General features: G+C 39.8%; 1 protein-coding gene across 4 annotated transcripts in view; it reads left to right on the plus strand.

Moving 5' to 3' along the window:
* Positions 1–20,799, plus strand: part of inpp4b (inositol polyphosphate-4-phosphatase type II B) — a 124,728-nt gene that overhangs the window by 28,632 nt on the left and 75,297 nt on the right. For 3 of the 4 annotated variants that reach the window (XM_044028724.1, XM_044028725.1, XM_044028726.1), the window contains one exon: positions 20,092–20,171. In XM_044028724.1, the coding sequence (XP_043884659.1) occupies positions 20,092–20,171 (80 nt within the window). Of the gene's footprint in view, positions 1–13,155; positions 13,213–20,091; positions 20,172–20,799 lie in introns of those variants that run through there. The other variant, XM_044028727.1, reaches the window with a different exon arrangement.

The following is a 20,799-nucleotide window of genomic DNA, read 5'->3' on the forward strand; positions in this document are numbered from 1 at the left end:
CAGATCCATGGCGGACCAGTGGAAGTGAAGCTGCTGCTGATGTTTCTAAAAGGCTCATTATAAGGTTACACAAGCACAGGGGTTGTTATTTTGAGGTGAACGTACACTATTGATAACACAGCTATGAAATGAACATTTAAATTCCTTGTCTGCTCATAGATCCACATAAATCCTACACACTCGACCTTCCATCTACATGCAGTTGACAATGTGTTTTATAATCTCCTATTTGAATGTGGGGTTTTAAATGTCTGTAGTAATGGACACAACTGACATCTTTCTACATTATGCCAACTGCTGTGGAAGAGCCAATAGGGTGTAATAATCAGATAAATACATACACACGTTTACATAATACAACTAACATTTGAATTCTCCACATTGCTTTTTCTGATATCCCAAAATCATAAAATGCTGTATATTTGTTTCAAACGGGTACATATGGAAATGCCGCTGTTCATGTAAACATGAATGTCACTGTCTGAGAGTTTGATGTCTCAGTCCGTCACCAATATCACCCAATTACGACACAATGTTTCACTCCAGCTCAGCTTTTATAGCCTAAGACTGAACTGAAAGACTTTTTTTAACAATTTTAATTTCCCTGAAAAAAATTCTCGCTTTGAGTGACCAATAGTGACCTAAGAATACTAACTTTTTACTTTCATCTTTTCATCCTGTGGCTTTTAAATGCTCTCAGTTAAGTGCTGTGCTGTTGTCTGTATCTCACTGGATTTAACATGACACATGCATGACCTTGGACATGAGCTGGCACAGTGTGTCAGTCTCCATCTGCTTAAGTGGCGGATGAGGAATCACTCATTCAAGAACTTGAACATAATTTTTTTTGTCCTGTGTGTCTTTTTGTTTTTAAGAGAGAGCAAATGTGAACAATTTGCTGTGTTTGACACAAACATATACACACTTAGTACTTTTGTCTTTACTTGCAGATCTGATTTACCACAATGGAAAGTGGATGCCACACATGATAACTGCTAAATATCCCAGGGGCGATTGCTCTGACAGCAAGGGAGGCTCACCTTCCAGTACATATGTGTTGTATTTCTATATACATTTCTATGTACATACATGCACCAGAGCCTGATAGGAACGCGTCAGTAATTCATTCAGAATCAGCTGTTTTCGTATTCCCGTAGCAGCCTCTGCATTAAAACCACTTGTAACTCAGCTTCAACTGTTGGGAAGACACAGAATAGGTTTTTATCACTGCGGTGAGCTCAGCGCTGATTGGACAATACATTGTCGTGTATGTGCCTCAGTCCTGTGTGGATGTTGCGAGTGAAGTCTGTGGACAAGTAGCTGCTCGTTGTGTGTTATTTGCTCTGTGATGTAGCCCATTTTCATACATAATAAATTCAATTATAGTGTTTCCTCTTCACATAATGATTGCGTTATCTTGTTCTAGTTGTTTGGGTGCAGAAGTTATGCAGGAATTCATGTATAAATGACCTGAAAGCCTGAAATGAGCTTCTCCTGTTTCAAAAACCAGCAAGCAGCCACTGAAACATGCATACAATCAATTTGCAAAAACTGATCAAATTTGGCATTTTATTTGATATACTGTCTATTCACCATAAAGGTTTTGGAGTGGAAATAAGAAGGGATGAAATTGAAACACTGTGGAGGAGGAAAGTGATGGAGCGAGGTTTAGAGCCGACTGCTTTAACATTCGTAGAGGACTGGGGAATTTCATAGTTGAATGATTTCTCTCTGCCGAGGGCTTCCCATTTAGATATTCTAAGATGACACTGGCTGCATGGTCATGAATATTTGAGAACATGTGCCGGGCTGAGCGATGCGATAAGTGAGGGAGTGGAGGTGTGAAAAGGAGTACGACTGGGTGAGATATCTCTCAGGTGTAAGTGACACCACCCTCCCCTGCTCCCCCAATCTCCAGTTGTCAAAGGAGCGACAGGCCAGCCTTACTTTGTCACTGATGTCTTACCTGTAACTGCACTTTGAATGGATCAGATGGGCAATAAATCTCTTTTTCATTCTGATCACTTAATCAAGACATACTCACCGTGGATGAACCGGGCTTTGTTTGAAACGGTACAGGCTAAACGTAGGAGGTTCACATTGTAACGTGCTGCTTAATGTCTTTCATGTTTTTCAAATCATAGAAGGAAGTAAACAATTTCTAAAACATATTTAGATTCTGAGTGCAGAAAAGAGTGGAGCACATTGATATGAGGGAGTCTCAAGTATAAAACGGCTTTTAGCAGCAGTGAAGATCAGAGGAGGTGGTCAGATAAATCATTTAAGGCTCATGGATTAAACCTTAGCTGCCGTTCATTATCTTCAAAGTTTATCCTGAATCAGAGCAAGGCTCGTCTTAAAGAGGTAAGATAAATAGACCTGGAGTTGAAAGCATGTGGACGAGGCACATGTGATTATTTTGTGTGTTTACTTACCTCTGTGAAGAGGTTTGAAGACACACGGCTAATGACAGACCTTTTGTTTGTTGTGTCAGTGCGGAGTGTTCTTGTGGTTCAAAGAAATAAGATAGCTGCCTCTGTAAGAAGTCTCTTCTCTAACCACAGCCTCATTTATCCAGCCTTCGCTTGGTGCAGTCTGAAATGAACGCGTTGTTCTCACTATGCGTTCCTATTACTATTAGCGGTGATGAATTTTCCGCGACATGCATGACAGTGTGACAAACAAAAGGCTTTGTGAGTAAAACAGGGAAGTGGAGCATCTCCAGTCATTTCTGTGTCGGTGCCATAAAATGTATTCAGTCAATTTGCACTCGGGGGGGATAGAGCAACATTTCTTTGATTCAGAAAGTGGCAGAGAAAGATGTGATCCAGCTTCCATCTCACATTGCCTGTATGAAACACATGCATTCACACACACAAAAAACACAGGGGCTGAGAAAACTGTATAGAAGCGATGAGAGAAGTCCCAAGCGTGGAACATATGTGGCATTGTTGCAAATATGGGAATTTTCACTGAAGTTCAAATTTGATTTTGAAAGATTTTCATGATGTTAAATGACATGCTGTTTTGTTGAAACCAAATTCCCACTTAATTTCCCTACACTGAGATCGAATTGTACATGGATAGGTATTTATTTCAGAAAATACCTATCTTTTTTATTTGTTTTACTTTTTGAGTTGTAAAGCTCTACATATTATATAAGTAATATAGATATACATAATATAGATGCATTATTTCATCATCCCATTTCCTTTACGTCTTACATGTGAACCTACAATGACATCGTAGCGTGTCATTATTTAAATAAATAGGTTTGTTTGTTTTTTTAAAGGATGAAATTGGCACTCATTAACTCCAGATGAAGTGAAAACTTATATGTACAACGTTTTGAAAAGGTTTGTTAAATGTATGCAAATCAGAAGCTGAAACCTTTGATTCAGTATTCTGTAGAAGTCCTACAAAACGTTTCAGAGGTTTCTACAAAATCTACACCACTAGAGTTGGACAGTTGATCCCATTCACTCTGGCCTCACGCGCCATCAAATTGGATGGGACAGTACCATCTTTAATTGCCATCGTCAGGTCTCCACAGGTTTCAGTCTTGTCCTTGGCTGGGGACATTCAGGGACAAGGACACTCATTTCGAAGTCACTCCAATTTTCTTTGGCTGCATGATTCAGGTTTGGTTTTTTTTTCAAGCTAAAAGGTGAAACTTCTCCCCAATCTTAGGCTGCGTGCACTGTAGAGCAGGTTTTCTTCAAGGACGTATTTATTTTCAAGGTCTTATTTCCATACATTTATAACCAGATGTATCATCACTGGTTTGAAGTACCAGATTGTAATCAAAGTCTAAATAAACAAAGTCTAGATGTAATACAAAAAACCCATTTGCTTTTCACAAAAATAGGTTACTATAAAATAAAATGATACAACTCTTATAGAATATGTCTAACGAAACAGGAGGCAGCCGGACCAGTGCAGCATCTGCTTACATGAGAGAAATATAGAAAACAATGTTCCATTACTGCTCATAACATTGTGTGGCTGTGATCTTATTCTATATGTTCCTGATTTGAGGAGTGTTTGGCTGATATTAGCCACCTCTCAGGAGGCAGTTTGAGCAGTCACTGTGCCGTGGTGAATTGTCACTCCAATTATGAACTGCTGAAGTATGGAGAATCCCGCCCTCAGTTAATCCTGCCCTGTCAATAATCATGATGTGTAAAAAGCGGTGACTTGACATATTTTTGGCATAGCCAGTTGCTTTTAGCTGGAAGAGTGTCAATGTGGTGGGAATTTTCTGTAAGTGCATGAGTTTACTGCCAAAAAAGAGAAAAGCGGAAGAGAAATGGAAGCAGACAGAGAGACAGAGAGATCTTAGTAGGACAAACACACCCCCCATACCCACACACACACATACACACATTTTTACAAGAACCAATCTTGGTGGAGATATCCAAGAAAGGGCTTGGTAGTGATTGGGCGGACAGCTGAACAGTGATAACCTACAAGAGTAACAGTCCTCAGATAAGGACTGTCTCTTGTCTCATGGCCACTTTGCTCCCATCACCATCATTTTGCCAATGTCAGCCAATGTCACAAGTGGTGAAGAGTACTCCTGTTCACATCAGCAATACCAAAATGACTCAAACTTGTGTCCACTCTTTCTCTCGTTCACTTTCTCACTCAGACAAATACTAATAGTCTAATAGTAATGTTATTTTGGCTATAAAACGGTATTATTTTATTTGTGTGTGCTATTTTGATGGATCTGTCATGATAATGGATGCTTGCCCTGCCTTATTAAATAAGGTATTCCTGTTTTACTGAGTCATGTGCCTCCTTCAGTATTATATCATTGTGTCGTGTTATCATGGAGAAATATTAATCCTTCTGACATAAATATTTGACACCATACTTGCATCATAACTGTGTTTCATGAAATAAAACATGCATTGTTTGTTTTTAACCATTATTCAGGGTTGGTAAGGGTGGTAATATGAAAACAGTTATTTTTTTTCCCAGTAATGTCCTCTGTTATCATTATAAACTACAGTAAATAGACTGAAGTTTTATAATGCTTTTCTAACCCAACTGTTCTGGATATGGAGCTAGTAAGCTGTCGTGTGTGAGGCAGGAACATGGGCGTTTGCCAGCCTGTGGCTCTGTCACAGAGACATCACCAAGCAGCTTGAAGTCTGAGTCTAAGAAAAGTTAGAGACCAGGAACATGTTTGCATATTGTTTTGACAATCATGCGCTCCCATCACTGACTTTGGCCTTCTGTAAATGGGCAGAAGACATTCAGAGCAGAATGTTTTAACACTGCTGCCACTGAGCCTTGTCTCTGGAGTTTTTTTCCAACCTGCCCTTCATATTCTTATTGCTAATAAGTGGTTTGCATCTTCTAGTGTAGCCTCTGTAATGTAGTAGCTGAAGTCTTCTGTGAATGGCTGATTGTGTTACCTTCACTCCTGTCCTCTGGAAGCTTTTGCTGATGTCACTGAGCGTTATTTTGGTGGTTTTCTTTACAGTTTTTGTCTGCAACTGCTGATGTTTTGCTTTGGTCTGGCAGTTTGACGTTTGGTGCTCAGTGCAACACTAATTTCATTCCTCTTCAGGACATTCCTAATAGTTGCAGTGGCTATGGTAAATGTTTGTGCAATGACTCTGATTGATTTTCCATCTTCTCTCCGCTTCAGACTTGCTTGTTTTTCTCCCATAGACAGCTCTCTGTTCTTCATGTTGAAATGGTGATCTCTTGTCTTATATTCATCTGTTGATGTCAAACCCAAATGTTTTCAGTATACAGAAACAATGAAGGATTGGTCTCACCATATTGATATATATATATATATATATATATATATATATATATATACAGTATATATACAGTATATGTAGTTGAGAAATTTTTAGTGTACAGCTACAATGTATTACCTAATTTGTACCAGCGGAAATTGCTGTATAGTTTCACTGATTATGATATGATATACTGTACACTGAAGTTCCACTTTAGCCAGTCCCAGATTCTGCCCATTCCAGCTGGCCATAAATTATGCCCATTTATGTGCATTTCATTTCACATTCAACCCAGGCAGACAACAAAGAGTGCATTTGATGGATTGCACAATTACATCCCTGTGAACTTCTTCTTGCCTCTCTAAATCCATGAAGTGCCTTTCTTTTATCTGCCCAATAGCCATCAAACATCACAGGCTTTTCTTCGGAAATAAATTCTCTATAATTTCAACTAGTTTCTCCATGTTAAAATGACACTACTCTGGCAGCCTTGCAAATTATTCACATGGTTATTAAGGCTCTGATTTGGGTTTAACACTGCTCCCACGACCGTTGCCAATGGCCTCGGCATTGCATGGTCCATTACAGGCAAAAGTGAGAAGATAAAACACCACACACGCCTTATATGAAAACTGGTAATACTTTCACTTTGGCAGAAGTAAACCACCTCTGTAAGAGTATTTTGCTTAATAATCTTGATCTACATTAAAGAAATTGGAAAGGCCACATGCATAGAAAATGAGTCATATTAGTGGGTTTTACCTGCAAATCAAGCTCATCATCTGTGGCAGCTTTTAATATCATGAATGCACTAAATATACTTTATGGCATGCCTCCAAATCCTGAATGGGATTTGCCTTTCATAAGTAATGGAATGAAGTGCTTTTTCACCATGTACTGTTCTGATAGTGTGAGATTGTCCTCAAAGCACTGTGTTCCCCGTCCGTTCTTATTAAAAAGCAAAAGCCAGTTAACTTTAGCGTAAGAGCTGGAGCCAGACAAATGATGATTGTGGAGGGATACATATTAGTCTGTGACTCCAGAGAATTGAAGGTTTAAACACTCCAAAGCATTTTTATTGACAATTAAGCACTCACTCTGCCATGTGGGGTTAACACTCCATATGTCTCACGTGGCATCTGAAAAGCCCAGTGGACTGGCAGAGGCACACGTCACACTGGAGTGATGTGTTTGTAAACATGTCATGCTCTTTCCAAATCCTGTCCGTCTGAAGTGTTTTCTCACTGTAATGATATCATTTTCATTGGCTGACAATACTTCAAACCACTGTTTACTGTGTTTAGGAAGGCACCAGATAATTACTTCATTTTCCCACATGGCTCACCCCCACTGTGTTGACATGTGCTTCAATAAAGTGCCTCACAGTGCCAATGAATATTTACAATTGTTTGAAATTAAGTGCACTCTAGGTTTTGTTCCGAGCATTCATTCATGAAAACAGTTGCTGGTTTCGTGCACACTCATTAAAAGCAACCATCCAAGTCTAAGCAGAGAAGCTAATTACTTATAAAAACTGCTGAGCAGATGTCTGATGCTGTTGCCACAAGGAGACGCCCTTTCCTCCCTGGGCAGAGCTGCAAATTAACACATCTGATCTGGTCTATTTATACACAAGTATTAAGAGGAAGCTTCACTGGAGATATTGACTTCAGAACCAACCCATTAAATGTGTTTTTTTATTTACAGATAGTGTTAAACAACAGATGGGAAAATAAGGGAATTCAACGTAAATGTGCAAACATGACACACCTGAATATATGAGGTCGGTATAAAAAAAGGTAAAAAAGGTATATACATACTTACAGTAGATGTGTCTGGAAAACAAAAACACCATATGATATATTAATATCCATATGCACAGTAGAGACAGTGGAGAGCAAAGAGTAAGACATCAATTTTTTTTTCTACAATATGTGGATATGTGCTCAGGTTATAGCTTTTTTGCTCGATTACTTTAGATAAGACGACTGATCCCAACGTCACAAGGTAAAAATGACCTCTTCTATCAAAAGCATAGATTGAGAATATCAGCAACTCTGAAGACATTTAGCATATTATGCTATGCATTTGCTGTGCCATATATATACACATTTATTTGACCACCTTAAAAAACTTTTTTAAAACTAAAAATATTACTGTATTTATTGGACAAATTACTGAAACTGAATTGCCTGTTTATTCCCAAATTTGAGCCTGCTCTCCACTTCTCTGTGAAATTATTCAAGCATTATATTCAGCCACTGAAATTAATGTCTCTGTTCAGGGATACAATTATAATATGACATATTAATGAAGAAATGTGCTTTACTATATGTTTCTCTTTTGCTTTGTAAAACATGAATATTCATGAATAACAATAATTGTTATATTTTAGCATTAAAAATATCATTTCGGTATAAAAAGCTTCTACATACTGGTGTATTTACCATTGCAGAAACAGGGTTTTGATCATTACCAATGTTGTTAATTTAGGGCAGCAGTGGCCTTGGTTGGTTTTATATAAATATACACTATACCAGTCAAACGTTTGGATGTTTCCATCTGTATGTGTATATATATATATATATATGTGTGTGTACATACACACATGCACACATTGTACCTGGAAGAAGAGAAAATCTTATGGACATATGCAACATCCTGTTGGGGTGATATCCAATATAATCTGATATGCATACAAGTCCCAGTATGTTCTGTTTGCATGCAGCTGACATGCATTTAAATGAAGTGTTCCAAATCGCCTGATCGAGCACCAGGTGACCACTTGATGTCGAGATGTACCTTCCCTGGAAGCCACGTCCTCCCCGTAACCTCTTGCAAACCCTCACATGTATCATCCCACTCCAATCTCCTCAATGTGGGATTTGTCTGGATCAATCTCATAATGCATTATTCATTTGAGAATTTAATCAAATATCTCTTTCACCAATCACCCCAACGTAAACCTCCCCTAACCCTCCCTCACCTTTTTACCAGTCATATTGTTGATTGTTTGTGTCACCTGCAACAGCAGATTATCACCCAAATGAATTACTGGGTCACAGGTGAATTAAACGCTCGGCTGGCTTTAATCTTTTTTCCCCCTGGGAAAAGTAGATTGATGTAAGTTACTTTTTTTTCTAATTTCTGAGTGGTGGGTTCTCTGGGGGGTGAGGGGGTGGCAGAAGACGGTGAGAGAGGAAGCACTTGAGAAAATCCCCTTTCTGTGCTTGGCTTCCTGTAGGTTTCTGCGGTGTAATGGCTTCCTTTGAGAGAGACACTGGTGGAAAGTGCTGATACTTGTTCTCTCTCTCTCTCTCTCTGAATGTGTCCGTAGATGCATGTGCTAGCAGGCATTGTCACGCAGTGTGGGTGCAATTAAACCCCTGTAGATGGTCAGTTGAGACAGCTGTAATACAGCATTTTATGACAGTGGATGCTTTTGTTTTGTTACACATTGTTTTAACGCTTGATGGGTAGGTCTGACCTTGGAGGTAGATATCAGGGGTTAACAATAGTAATAGTGATGTGACTTGTGCCTTTTCTACCATTGTTGGGTTTTGTTGCACTTTGTCCAACAAAAAAATATCTGGAACAAGGAAAATAACCAGAACAACCTTGACTGAGAACTCTGTTTGGGCTGTGTAATGTGCCAGCTAAACCCATAAAATAGATTTGATTGGCTGACGTTCGTGCTGATGCTTAGAAAGTTGGACATTTCTCAACATCTGATGCACGCAACGAAAAGCAACAGAACCACAACGGAGTTTGGCAATACTTGATGCCGCTCCATTCAAGGTGAATGAGAAGTATTTAAGTTGACACCTCCACTGTGTATATGTGTCAGTCATGTGGTTAGAGTTGCTTTCTAGACTCGCCCATGCAGACTAAGACAGCAATGCATCACGCAACAAAACAACAGTGGTCGTTCAAATTTGGACTAACATTGGTAAAAGACTTAGACTTGACTTCAGGCCTGTACATTGCAAGAATTATTTTCTTGCAACCCTCGTTTGGAAGTTCTTTTTTCTTGTGTGGTGTCAGACAACTATTGTGTGATTGGTTAGAAAATTTGAAGTGGGTGTGGTTAATGAAGACTTCGAAATGTCCTGGCTAGAATTAACTTTGTTCTTGTTCTTGCCACCTCGAGGACATGAACAAATTTCTTGTTCTCTTGAGTAAAATGATTCCAAATGACTTCACATATGTGCCTGCTTCTGCAGCCTTGCGTACAAACTTGGCAACCGAGCATCACCAACACCACTACGTGAAATTTTGATTACACATAAGCTCATGCTATATATATATATATATATATATATATATATATATATATATATACAGTGTTCCTGTTACTGATAAAAGTCCAGCAGTTCAAAATGACAGTTGTTTTTTAAGCATATTAAAATTTGGAATATCTGGGAAATCCTCTTCATCTCCTATATTCATACAGCTAAAGGGTTGAACATGACCATGCCAATTATATGCCCAAGCACAACTGTGCACAACATGCATTATTGCAGCAGTCTGTCTTCTGACTTAGCTGATGAAAATAATAACATGTCGCTTGTTTCCACCTCCCCTCACCCAGGAGGACTGAAAAGTAAAAGGTTTTTATGTTTTTGTTGCTGCTTTGTGGTTCTGTTAGCATAGATGGAATTATGTGATAATCGGCCAACCTTGTTTTCCCTTTGCACACCCAAAGAGGGAGGGAAGCCATTAACCATTTCAAAGAGCCATTTTCCCTCCCCGGGATATACAAACATATTGTTCTGATCTATTAGCTTTCATAAAATGTACATGTATGTGCTATTCATAAGTGTACACAACAACAACAACAACAACAACAACAACACGAAAATACAGTTTCTGAATCTTTTCAGCTGTTATTTCAAAGACACCAAGGACAAATCTAGTTTTAAATGGGCAAAACACTTACTTCAAAAGGCTTTTTATTGGCATTCCGCATCAACATTCAAATATGTCAGTTAGGCAACTAATATGGCTGTAGTGTGCCAAGGAACAAAAAGAGTTAGCAGCTGCTGAAAGTCTCCCACTCTTTCCTGCATCTATTTGTTTAATAAGTCAAGGTGGTGCAAAAAGACTGAAACTATAGCTTCTATAGAGATTAAGCTTTATGTTATCCCACGGAAAAATGAAAGGGCAGGAAAACTTGCTCTGGAACTCCTACACAGCAAGAACAAGTGTGCTGCCAAAGCTTTTAAGCTATAGTTGTAGCTCACCTCTTGCACCATGAGTTAGTGTGACACACAAACAAGTTGTACATTGTTCAAATGAAGTCAAAGATGAAAAAAGTAACATGCAACTAGAAATGTGCAGTCTTACATAAACCAGGTTTTATTATCCTTTAATTATTAAAGCTTACTTCTCCACTATGTTAAAATAATAACATTAACAATGACAATGTCACGTTGCTGTGTATGCTGTGTGCTTCAGCTGAAAATAGGATGTTGTCAAGCAATACTATCAGACCTGACTAAGGGAGTGTTTGACAGGCCGTGCAGGAACAGGTGGAGGCAACAAGCATTTATTCAGTCAAACTTTTTTAAGCACTAGAATTCACTTCTGAAACTTCTCATGTTTTTTGTTTGTTTTCTGTCATGTTCTACTCGACTAGCGATGTTGCCTCTGACTCGACATGAAACAAATCGCTTCCCCTTGTGCAGCGTGGGAATATCACGGGGTGACACATGGATCTAAACTCCACCATACGCAAAAATGCAGAGCGAGTGGTGTGGAGCTGATGAACTGAAATCAGCATTGTGTGAACTCGGTCATCAAGGGAGTACATGCGTGTAACAGACATGTGTTTGTTGTTCACTGTTTTCTTTTTTGACTGCACAATGAAGTCATTGAGGAGCAGCCTGTGTGGATCTTGCAGGACATCAATCCCTGTCTGTCTGGCTGTCTAGGCTGTTAACCTCCTCTGGGTTGCACCATTGATCCCCATAATTGTCTCTAACTTTTTCAAAGAGAGCTGAGAGTTGGTTTGATCCGAGCTGTTTACTTTCACGACCCCTGTAGCCCTGCTCTGTGAAGAAGAGAGCTATCAACCACTTCAGGCATGAGCTAGCATATTATCGTAATATTACTGTGCATCCGTGTCTGTCTGTGTGTGTGTGTGTGTGTGTGTATGTGTTGGTGTGTCTTTTCAACCAAAATAAAAAAAAAGAGGCAGAGAGAAAGTGAGAGCAACCCAGCATAGCCTGCAGGCTAACAGCCCTGAGGGTGAGCTAGCAGCTTCTTCCTGTCCACAAAGGCAGGGAATGGCAGCCTTCATTCAACTCATAATTCCATGGGTGTGTTAAGAGATGAAGACACAAAAAGTCTCTGTTACTCTCTACTGCTGTGCCCAAATTACAGGTTTATTCAGCATTTTGTCAGAACCAAGATAACAGGTGTTATGACAAACAGGATGTAGAGCTGAGCAACATGCGTGTGTCTTGAAATGATAAGAGTGTCATTTCTTCTCCCTGCTTGCATCTTCTTTCCATTGCCGCATTTGTTGGCCTCAACTTGAACCACTTAAGTCAGAGAGGATGAAAGCTGCTAACCACAGCCGTGATAGCAGCTCTCAGTAAGTAGCTGTTAATCACTTGCATATTATTTTTGTATGTTGATGTGGGATGGTCTCATCTGCTAACGACGACCAAAATAAGGGTCTGTTAAAATGCAACTCCATCAATATTGCGTACATTTGCTGTGGTGTCATTTAAATATAGTGCTTAAAGCATTGGAGGGGATTGGCACAGGGCTGTGGATTCTTTGGACCTGCTACCAAGTCATGTTTACAGACTGTGAGTGAAGGGAGCCTTGATTTTTATCACCTAGTCTGCAGCGGGGTTAGCTATTAAACTTTATGAACCAAAGCTGAGTGTGTGGGAGATAGAGGGTGGTAGTGTGTTTCCAGTATACCAAGGGCAGGCTCTGCTTGCAACAACTCGAGTCTCTTCTTCTCTTACGTAAACAAAGTTAGGCAAACGCACACATGATGATCTGATTTTCTGTTTATTGCTGGAGGCTTCTGTCAGGAAACCTAAGGTTGCTCGATGTTTACCAGGCACCAAAATGATTAAGTAAGCCCACACAACATATAGAAGAAGAGAAATGCAAAAAAAACTATAACATGGTGTTTGAAATGGCCTCTTGTTTGGGGGGCAAGCATCAACAAGCCGAAGAATGTGTGTGTGTGTGTGTGTGAGAGCAGGCGTTATGGCTCGCTTTTTTTCTTCTTCTCGTCTCATCTGTGAGAGAGAATCTCATATCCAATGGAACTTTAAAGTGTTTGAGACAAAGAGGGATAATAACACGTATGTCGCTCTGCAGCATTTATCATACATGACTCTATAGCTACAGTAACTGCTGAAGAAGGCATCTTTGTCAGGAGTTTCCCCCTGGAGGAAACCACAGTCTCTGCAGTCAGCTTGCAGTGAGTATTCACCTTTCAGACTGAAAAAGTCCAGCCTCCTGTGTGTTTATAGAGTCTGAGTCAGATGCAGAAAATATCCTCTTTGATCCTGTGGTTAAAGTGCAGAAAATGTGCTAAAACCAATGTCTATATGTGTTTTTGAGAAGCAGGAGGTCTGTTGCATCACAGGAATACAGAAGTATACTAACCACATAAACATCATAACTTTTGTATAACGTGGGTGATGGTGATGGCTCTCTTTGTTATCTCTAACTGCAAACTCAAATTGTGACATAGGAATGAAATGAGAATCTCACAGTTAATGCGATATCCTTGACTTTGTTTTTTTGTTATTGTTATTGTAGCCCAAATTTTAGCACAGCATGCAGCTGCAGTTTCCCTGAATAGCTGGCGAATTAAACTACCACATACATTTAACATTCCCACACTGGAGCTACAGTCCAAACATCCCTCGGACAACAATAATAATAATAATGATAATAATAATGATATATATGATACCTAATAATAATTACAGTAATGTAATGTAGCTGTTCTACATCGTGTATTTCATGATCTAGTTCCAATATGGATTTTCTTAAAAACCTCTTTGCTCTCATGGTAAGTGACAGTTGTCTGGCTCTAAAGTGAGATAAGAAACTAAATTATGTGAGCGCAGACATTAATAACTCAAAGAGTTATTGCCAATTACGAGGCCACTTTCATGATGTTACACTCAGTAATTTTACTACAGTTGAAAAGGATTAAAGATTTGGTTACTTTTTTTTTCTTTTTTTTTTAATCAAAACCAGCCCCACAGGGCATTTGCATGTTCTGTTTCAACTTCAGGTTTGCACACAGACACAGAGACTTTGCTTCACACTAGGTGCATTTTGTGCCTTTGATTAATTTCAAAAGTTATTCATAAAGCAGGCAAAAATAGTACAAGTGATTAATAAGGTGTGTCGTGAAAACAGAAAAAAAAAAACCTTGAGGAGAACACATCAAAGTGTTTTGTATCTATATACAAATCAGTGTATTAAGACAGTGTGTGTGTCTGAGTGTGTGTGTGTGTGTGTGCGCGCTACACTGCTGTAGATTAATAGATCAGGTTATACACAGCACCTTTATCCTGGTATAGATTTGCAGCGCAGGTAACACTGAACAAGCGATAACATCCTGATGATAACTGCATCAAACATCTAAAGCAAACATGCTGTATTGACTTTTAATACGAGACAACTTTTTATTATAAAATGAACCCATTTTTGTAAGGAAGGAGGTGGACTTATAACGGAGAAGAAACATTAAGCCCCCAATGACACTCCATTGATAATGTAACACTCTTTCTTTCTTTTAAACATAGTTACTAGATAAATATTTTGCTCCACTCAACTCAGTATCAATATGGCAATATTGTGGGGTTTTTTTACAAAATGGAGGGACATTGTTGCCGTTGTTTGGTTGTTGTGTTCCTGCAGAGTGTTGGTAATACAATGAGGAATCACTTAGGTCTGTCTGTCTGTCTGCAGACTTCTCTTTTTGTCCTTGTGAAGAGATCAAAGACAAGGGAATGAGGTCAAGGTCAGGAACCATGAAAAGAATAAGTCGGGGAGAATGTTGAAGGACTTGGAACTGTGATCGCACACTTCACACTGTAATTAAGAACTTTGACCTGTGGAGGGCAGCATTACACGTCTCAGTGTAAATCCTGCTCCAAATTATTAGAAGATGAAGCGGAATATGACACATAATTTAGTTTCTTATCTCACTTTAGAGCCAGACAACTGTCACTTACCATGAGAGCAAAGAGGTTTTTAAGAAAATCCATATCGGAACTAGATCATGAAATACACGATGTAGAATATGACAAGAGACAGCAAGGAATGAGAACATCAGCTCATCTGAGGAAACCATCTGCTTTTGTCTGCACTCGTCTGGGTTTGTGCTTGACTGAATTTGTCTAAAATTCCTTTGTTTCCACCCAAATAGAAAACGTAACACAACTCACAGCGGTATTTATTCTGTGATATTAGCATGGAGTAGCACTGCCTACTGATTCACATATAGACCATGAATAATGTGTGTGTGTGTGTGCATGTGAAGCTGTGATAGTGTTAAGCCAGGCGTTAGTGTTTGTTGTAACATGTCGAAGGCTTTTCCTTTTTGCAGCCACACATTTTCCCTGAGCTCCCCTGCTGACTGCAAGATCCAGTCAGTCTCAGCGTGCTGTTCAGTAGCTCAGTTTGAATGCTCTGTCTATACATATGTCAAACATTTTGATCTTCAAAGTGGAGGATAGAGGGGGAAAAAAAGCCTTTTTTCAGTTGCTTGATTCATGTTTCGAATAACCTTTGATCTAGAATTCTCCATGCAACTCATTATTCAACGTACAATTATCTTCCTGTAAGATTTAAAGGATCTATATGTAAGAAATGTAATATATTAAATCATAAAATCACTGTATGTCGTCAGCGATTAAGGAAACTTGAAAAAAAAAATACAACATTCTCCCATATTTGAATTAGGATTGCAAAAATAAAACCTTTTTACATGTATCCCCTTTAAATTAGGATGTTAATAAGACCACAAATGCTCTGGCCACATTGAGAATGCACATAAAAACTCTTGCTCCATTAGAGTAAGCAGTTTATTGGCAAAATATTTAGCCATCTGGGAAGAATCTTGATTTTTTTGTTTGCACGTAATGAGTTCAAAAACAATCATTGTGGCTGCTACTTGATACCCAGGTCAGAAATCCTCATAGTAAACCAGTGTTCACACCTAGGAAAGGTTAACACCTCATCACCATGCATGACCTCCATGTGCACTTACAACTCTAAGATGTCAGGATGAGTGTGGATGTCCATGTGTCTCATTGTGTTTGGTTGTGTACCTGCAGAGGGTGATAAGGCCCAGCGCAGAGTGTGTCCTTTGTTCTGCTGGAATTACTCATCCGCTGTTTCAGCATGGGTAAATTAAACCCTGCTAAATCCATGGTTCTAGCCCAGATAGTTAAAACCCAAGCGGAGCCACCCTTTTTTAACATGAAGGTTTGTTCATGATTGTCTGTTTGTTTGTTTGTTTGTTTCTATCCGTGCATGAACCTGCATGTGTTAAAAAAAAATGTTGGTGTTATTTAGAAATGAGTCGAGAGTGTGAGTGCACTGGAAAACCCCTTCTGCGATGCTCAAGCATATTCCTGTGAATTTTAAGTGTTTATCTGTGTTTGTTTTATGCAAAAACACACACTCCACCACACGCACTTTGCACAGTGTGATCATGATTCATGTTAATTCAAGCAGCCACAACAAGAGTTCCTTTTCCTGTTGGCCATCTGAGTCACAGGCTGCAACTGAAGTGTGTGTGACACACACTCTGTCTCTGCCTCTCTCTTTTTTCCCCTATATCCTTCTATATCTCCCTCTCTCTCCTCTTTTCTGTGCTGCTATCTTGGTTCTCTGAGCATTAATTGTCTTCCTTCCTTTCTGTCGCTTCCCCTTCTGTGTTTTTCTGCTGTCCTCTTTCTTTCCCCCTCTCTGCTTCAACTCCCGCCCATCTTGAGGCTTCCTCCCTCCCTCCCTCCCGCTCTCTCTCTCGCTCTCTCTCTCAAACACACACTGGTCTCACTTACTGTCAAACCAGCCACAGCAGCAGCAACATCGGTGCCAATAGCTCTCTCCAGCCAGTTCTCAGTCAAAGTGTAGGCTGCGGTGTGTGTGTGTGTGTGTGTACGTGTGTGTGTGTGTGTACATGTGTGTTTTAAGTGTTCACTTGATTACAGTGTGTCAGCCAGTGTTGCCTACAGCACTCGGAAGGAGCAAATGTACATGGAGTAACTCTAACTGAGGACTGAAAGGAAGATCTATAGGAGGAAGAAGACATAGCATCTCTTTTTTTCCTCTGTGTCACTACTTTAAGTCACTCGGTCTTTTCTCTCGGCCCCTTTCATGTTTCCGAAGCTCTTTTTCTCTCCGGGTTTAATCGTTTTCTGCTGCTTGGACTGTATGCAGCATAACTGTAAGTGGACTTCTCTGTGTGCGAGTGTGTGTTGTCATAAACTGTATGTGGTCTCACTCTTTGTCCCTTTTTAACCATCATTTGTATGCCAGAGTGCACACGTGTGTGTGTTTGTGTAAATGGCATGTCATGACATCTCTAATGACTTAATTAGGGCAATATGTAAAGCCCTATTTGTCAAGGAGAAGCAGTGTAGACACCACTGACCTCACGACTACACTGTACTGTCTATCTGGTCATATTCATAAACCTTTCCCAGGTACATATTATTCAGTGAGTGCAAGAGCTGTCACCAATGCTGTTTATATCAAATATGTCATTTGTTGGCACGGCATCAGAATGAATGTCCTCTCCTCCAGGTCCTCTCTGCAGTCAGTGTGTGTGAGAGTGAGAGATAGATAGGGAGAGAGGGAATGATGGAGGGAGAGTTAGTGTGTGTCTGTGTGTGTCACTCTGTCACCCAAGGCATTAGGAAAAAGAAAAATCAATAGATCTACAGCTCGAGTTGAACCGTTTACCTCTGCCAAGTGATGGGCAGCCACTGTGGCCTTCAGAGGTCCACAGACAAGCTGCCTGCAGACATTCCTTGTGCCAACTCTGCATGCCCCTGCAAAAGTGCCTTTCATTTTTGATTCATGCGTATTTGGCTCATGTAAAATCATCTTGCCAACAGAAAAGTGTCACTTTTTTTTTCTTTTTTTTTTTAAACTAGCGAGGGACATCATAGATCAAAAGTTTCCTGAAGCTTGCAATGGGCAATAGAACCAGTCAGACAAAAAAAAAAGGACAGCCGCAGCATGTGAGTAGGGAACAGAGCAAGACCGTCATAATCAATCCTCCATGATCCTGAAGGAACATCATTTATCTTCTTTTCTAACTCCGCTCCTCCTCTTGCTTCCATCTTTCTTTCATTTTCACTGCTACAGCCACTTTGATCTTCTGTAAGAAGTCGGTCTCTCGAGCTTCATTACTTTTAAAGCCTTCATTGTGAGGGGCCATAAAAAAGATGCTAAGGAATGGATTTTTAAAACCATTTACCAGTCATTCTGTAGCAGTTCACGAGTAATAGCTACATAGGTATAAAATGTTCCTCCACAGTGTGTAATGCCCTTCTGTGCCTTGTGCTCTGGGTTATCAGGGCAAACTGGGATTGGTCATAATATGTCAGTACCAAACAATAATATGACGTTCTACATCGTGGGGTATCCTGGCTCTGTTTACATAAGGTTTCTGAATGGGCTTCTTTTTTAAAACTTTTTTTAAACAATATTATTATACATTATATATATATTTTTTTTTTTACACCAAACGCTTGACTAACCTTGCGTTTTCGCCACTTCCTCTTTCTTTTACTGCGTCAGTGCGTACATGTGGGCCTCAGTGTTGGGGCAGCAGAACGAGTGTTATGCCCCAAGCATGTAGGGTTTTGTACGGGGTAGCAGGGAGAAAATTATTGAGAGAAAAGGTCAGTAGACAGGATGGCCTTTACTTGTCTACAGGAGATTGCAGAGAGCAAAAAAATAAATGGAGAGAAAATGGCAGTACAGCAGAAGGAAAAGGGAGGAAGTGAGATTAAAGATTGAAGTGAAGCCAAGTAGTCAAGCAGTGGAAAAAAGAAATGGTTATTATAACTGACTTAAAACGTTAATGTGCTCATATTTTCCACCAGCGACCAAATCTAATCTTATGAGAGTCATGTCTGTCAGTAACTCATAAGAAGTGCAACAGTTCTGTGGCCTGTATCGCGTCCACTTAACCTGTCACATGACCCCCAGTTCTGTGACTCTGTCTGTCTGTGCAGTTGTTATCATCTTTTGTTTAGCACCTTAGTGCATTACACTGTGGAACTGATATGAATAGCATTAAATCAGGGACTGAGATAAAAGGAGTTATTGAGCCTCTGTGTGGGAATAATAGTAAATAATGAGTTATTTTGTGTAGCTTTTTTATTTAGTGACTGTAGCTGGCTCAATTAGTTGACTAATAAATGAATAGTATAACAAATGAATTGTCATCTGTTTTGTGTGTGGTCTTATTAGTCATTTGATGATGCTCTTTTGTCTTTAAGGTGGAAAACTTTGCACATGGAAGCTTGACCTAAAAGATCATCTCACAGCTTGAGAGGGAAGGACAGACTGGCGATTGATAAAAAGTGTCATTGTATTGTCACTTAAAAAAAACATCAGTGGCACGGCTGTAACTAACAAAGTTGTTGAGCAATGATCTTGCAGAATCTCACTGTCTGAAGGGAGATTGTGTTCAGATAGTGTGTATCTGCAGATTCTTTAATTAAGATCCTTTTCCCCAGTGTGATGAAATACACGGGATCACCTTTGTGCCTGTAGTTAATTACCTGCATTTTGTTTTACCTTGTGAGTTGAGCGGCTCGTGTCCTTGGCATAGTCTCAGCCCTCCCCTCCTCCAGCAGGTAGCATGTTGATGATGTTACTTGCAGGTGCAGGTGTGTGCGTGTGTGTTGTATAAATGTGGATCGTCTCTCTTCTTCACTGATGGGCTCGCCCCCTACCTCGTTCTGTCTGTGACCCACTTCTGGCGCGCTGACACCCCCCGTTCACATCACGCCTGCAGCAAACATGTTGTCAGAGCAGAGGCAGAGAGTGAAAAGAGAAGGAAAGATGGAGTCGGTTGCACTGTGTGTCCGCGTCCCTCGTTGTCAACAAGATTTTTCCTTTTGAGATTACAGGAGCACAAACACACAGGAGTTAAAGGGACGCACAGTGCTTCTCTTTCCTGTAACACCTCTATGGTATAATCACAATAAGAAAATACTTGTCCAGTTGTCAACTTTCCTTTGTAACTGTTTACAAGGTGCTGTAATAACTCGACTCCTATCGGCTTTTGTCTTGTCTGTTCCTACAGAATAACTTCCTGGGCAGTGCCACATTTTCAATAGCCGATCTGCTGAGGGCTAAAGATGAACGACTGACCTTGCGCCTTAGGTAAGTATGTTGCTTCCATCACACTCTCTTCATTTCTCTTTGTGTTCCTTCAAGCTAAATACAAGTAAAGACCTTTGTGTCCAGAGATGAGTTTTCACATAAGAACTGACAGACATCAAACTGAGATGGACTGGGAAAAGAAACCCATCCACTGTAGTTGCAACAGCAGACTCAAGATTGTTGCACTACCTGCCAAGGTTGTTTGTATCAAGGATGCTGGGTTAGTTTGTGGGAATATAATTCTCTCATCTGGTTTTGGAGGAGTTTTCTGGTGTATTTGTTTGAGAGGAGATTAAATTAAAGGAACACCTGTCTTGTTCTGGGGGGAAAATAAAGGATTGGACTGATGATGTGCGAAATGTGAGAATTTAGAGGTGGGGTAAATGTGCACATCACAAACAACTGGTAAGTTGTTTTTTGCACATTATTGCTGTGAATTGTTTTAGTGTTTGACATAGTTGCTTAGAAGTATGATGCTGCTCAGACAGTGAAATGAAATTGTATTTTTTCTGGTAGGTTTAGTAGCAGAAGTAAACTTAAAAGCTCTTAGTGTGTCTGCCTCTCGGCTCAGTGCAGTGCACATCTTTAATTGACATTGATTTCTGATTCACTCTTCACTGTAAGTTCA

Source organism: Solea senegalensis, linkage group LG6 (genome assembly GCF_019176455.1).
Source record: "Solea senegalensis isolate Sse05_10M linkage group LG6, IFAPA_SoseM_1, whole genome shotgun sequence".
Taxonomy (NCBI): domain Eukaryota; kingdom Metazoa; phylum Chordata; class Actinopteri; order Pleuronectiformes; family Soleidae; genus Solea; species Solea senegalensis.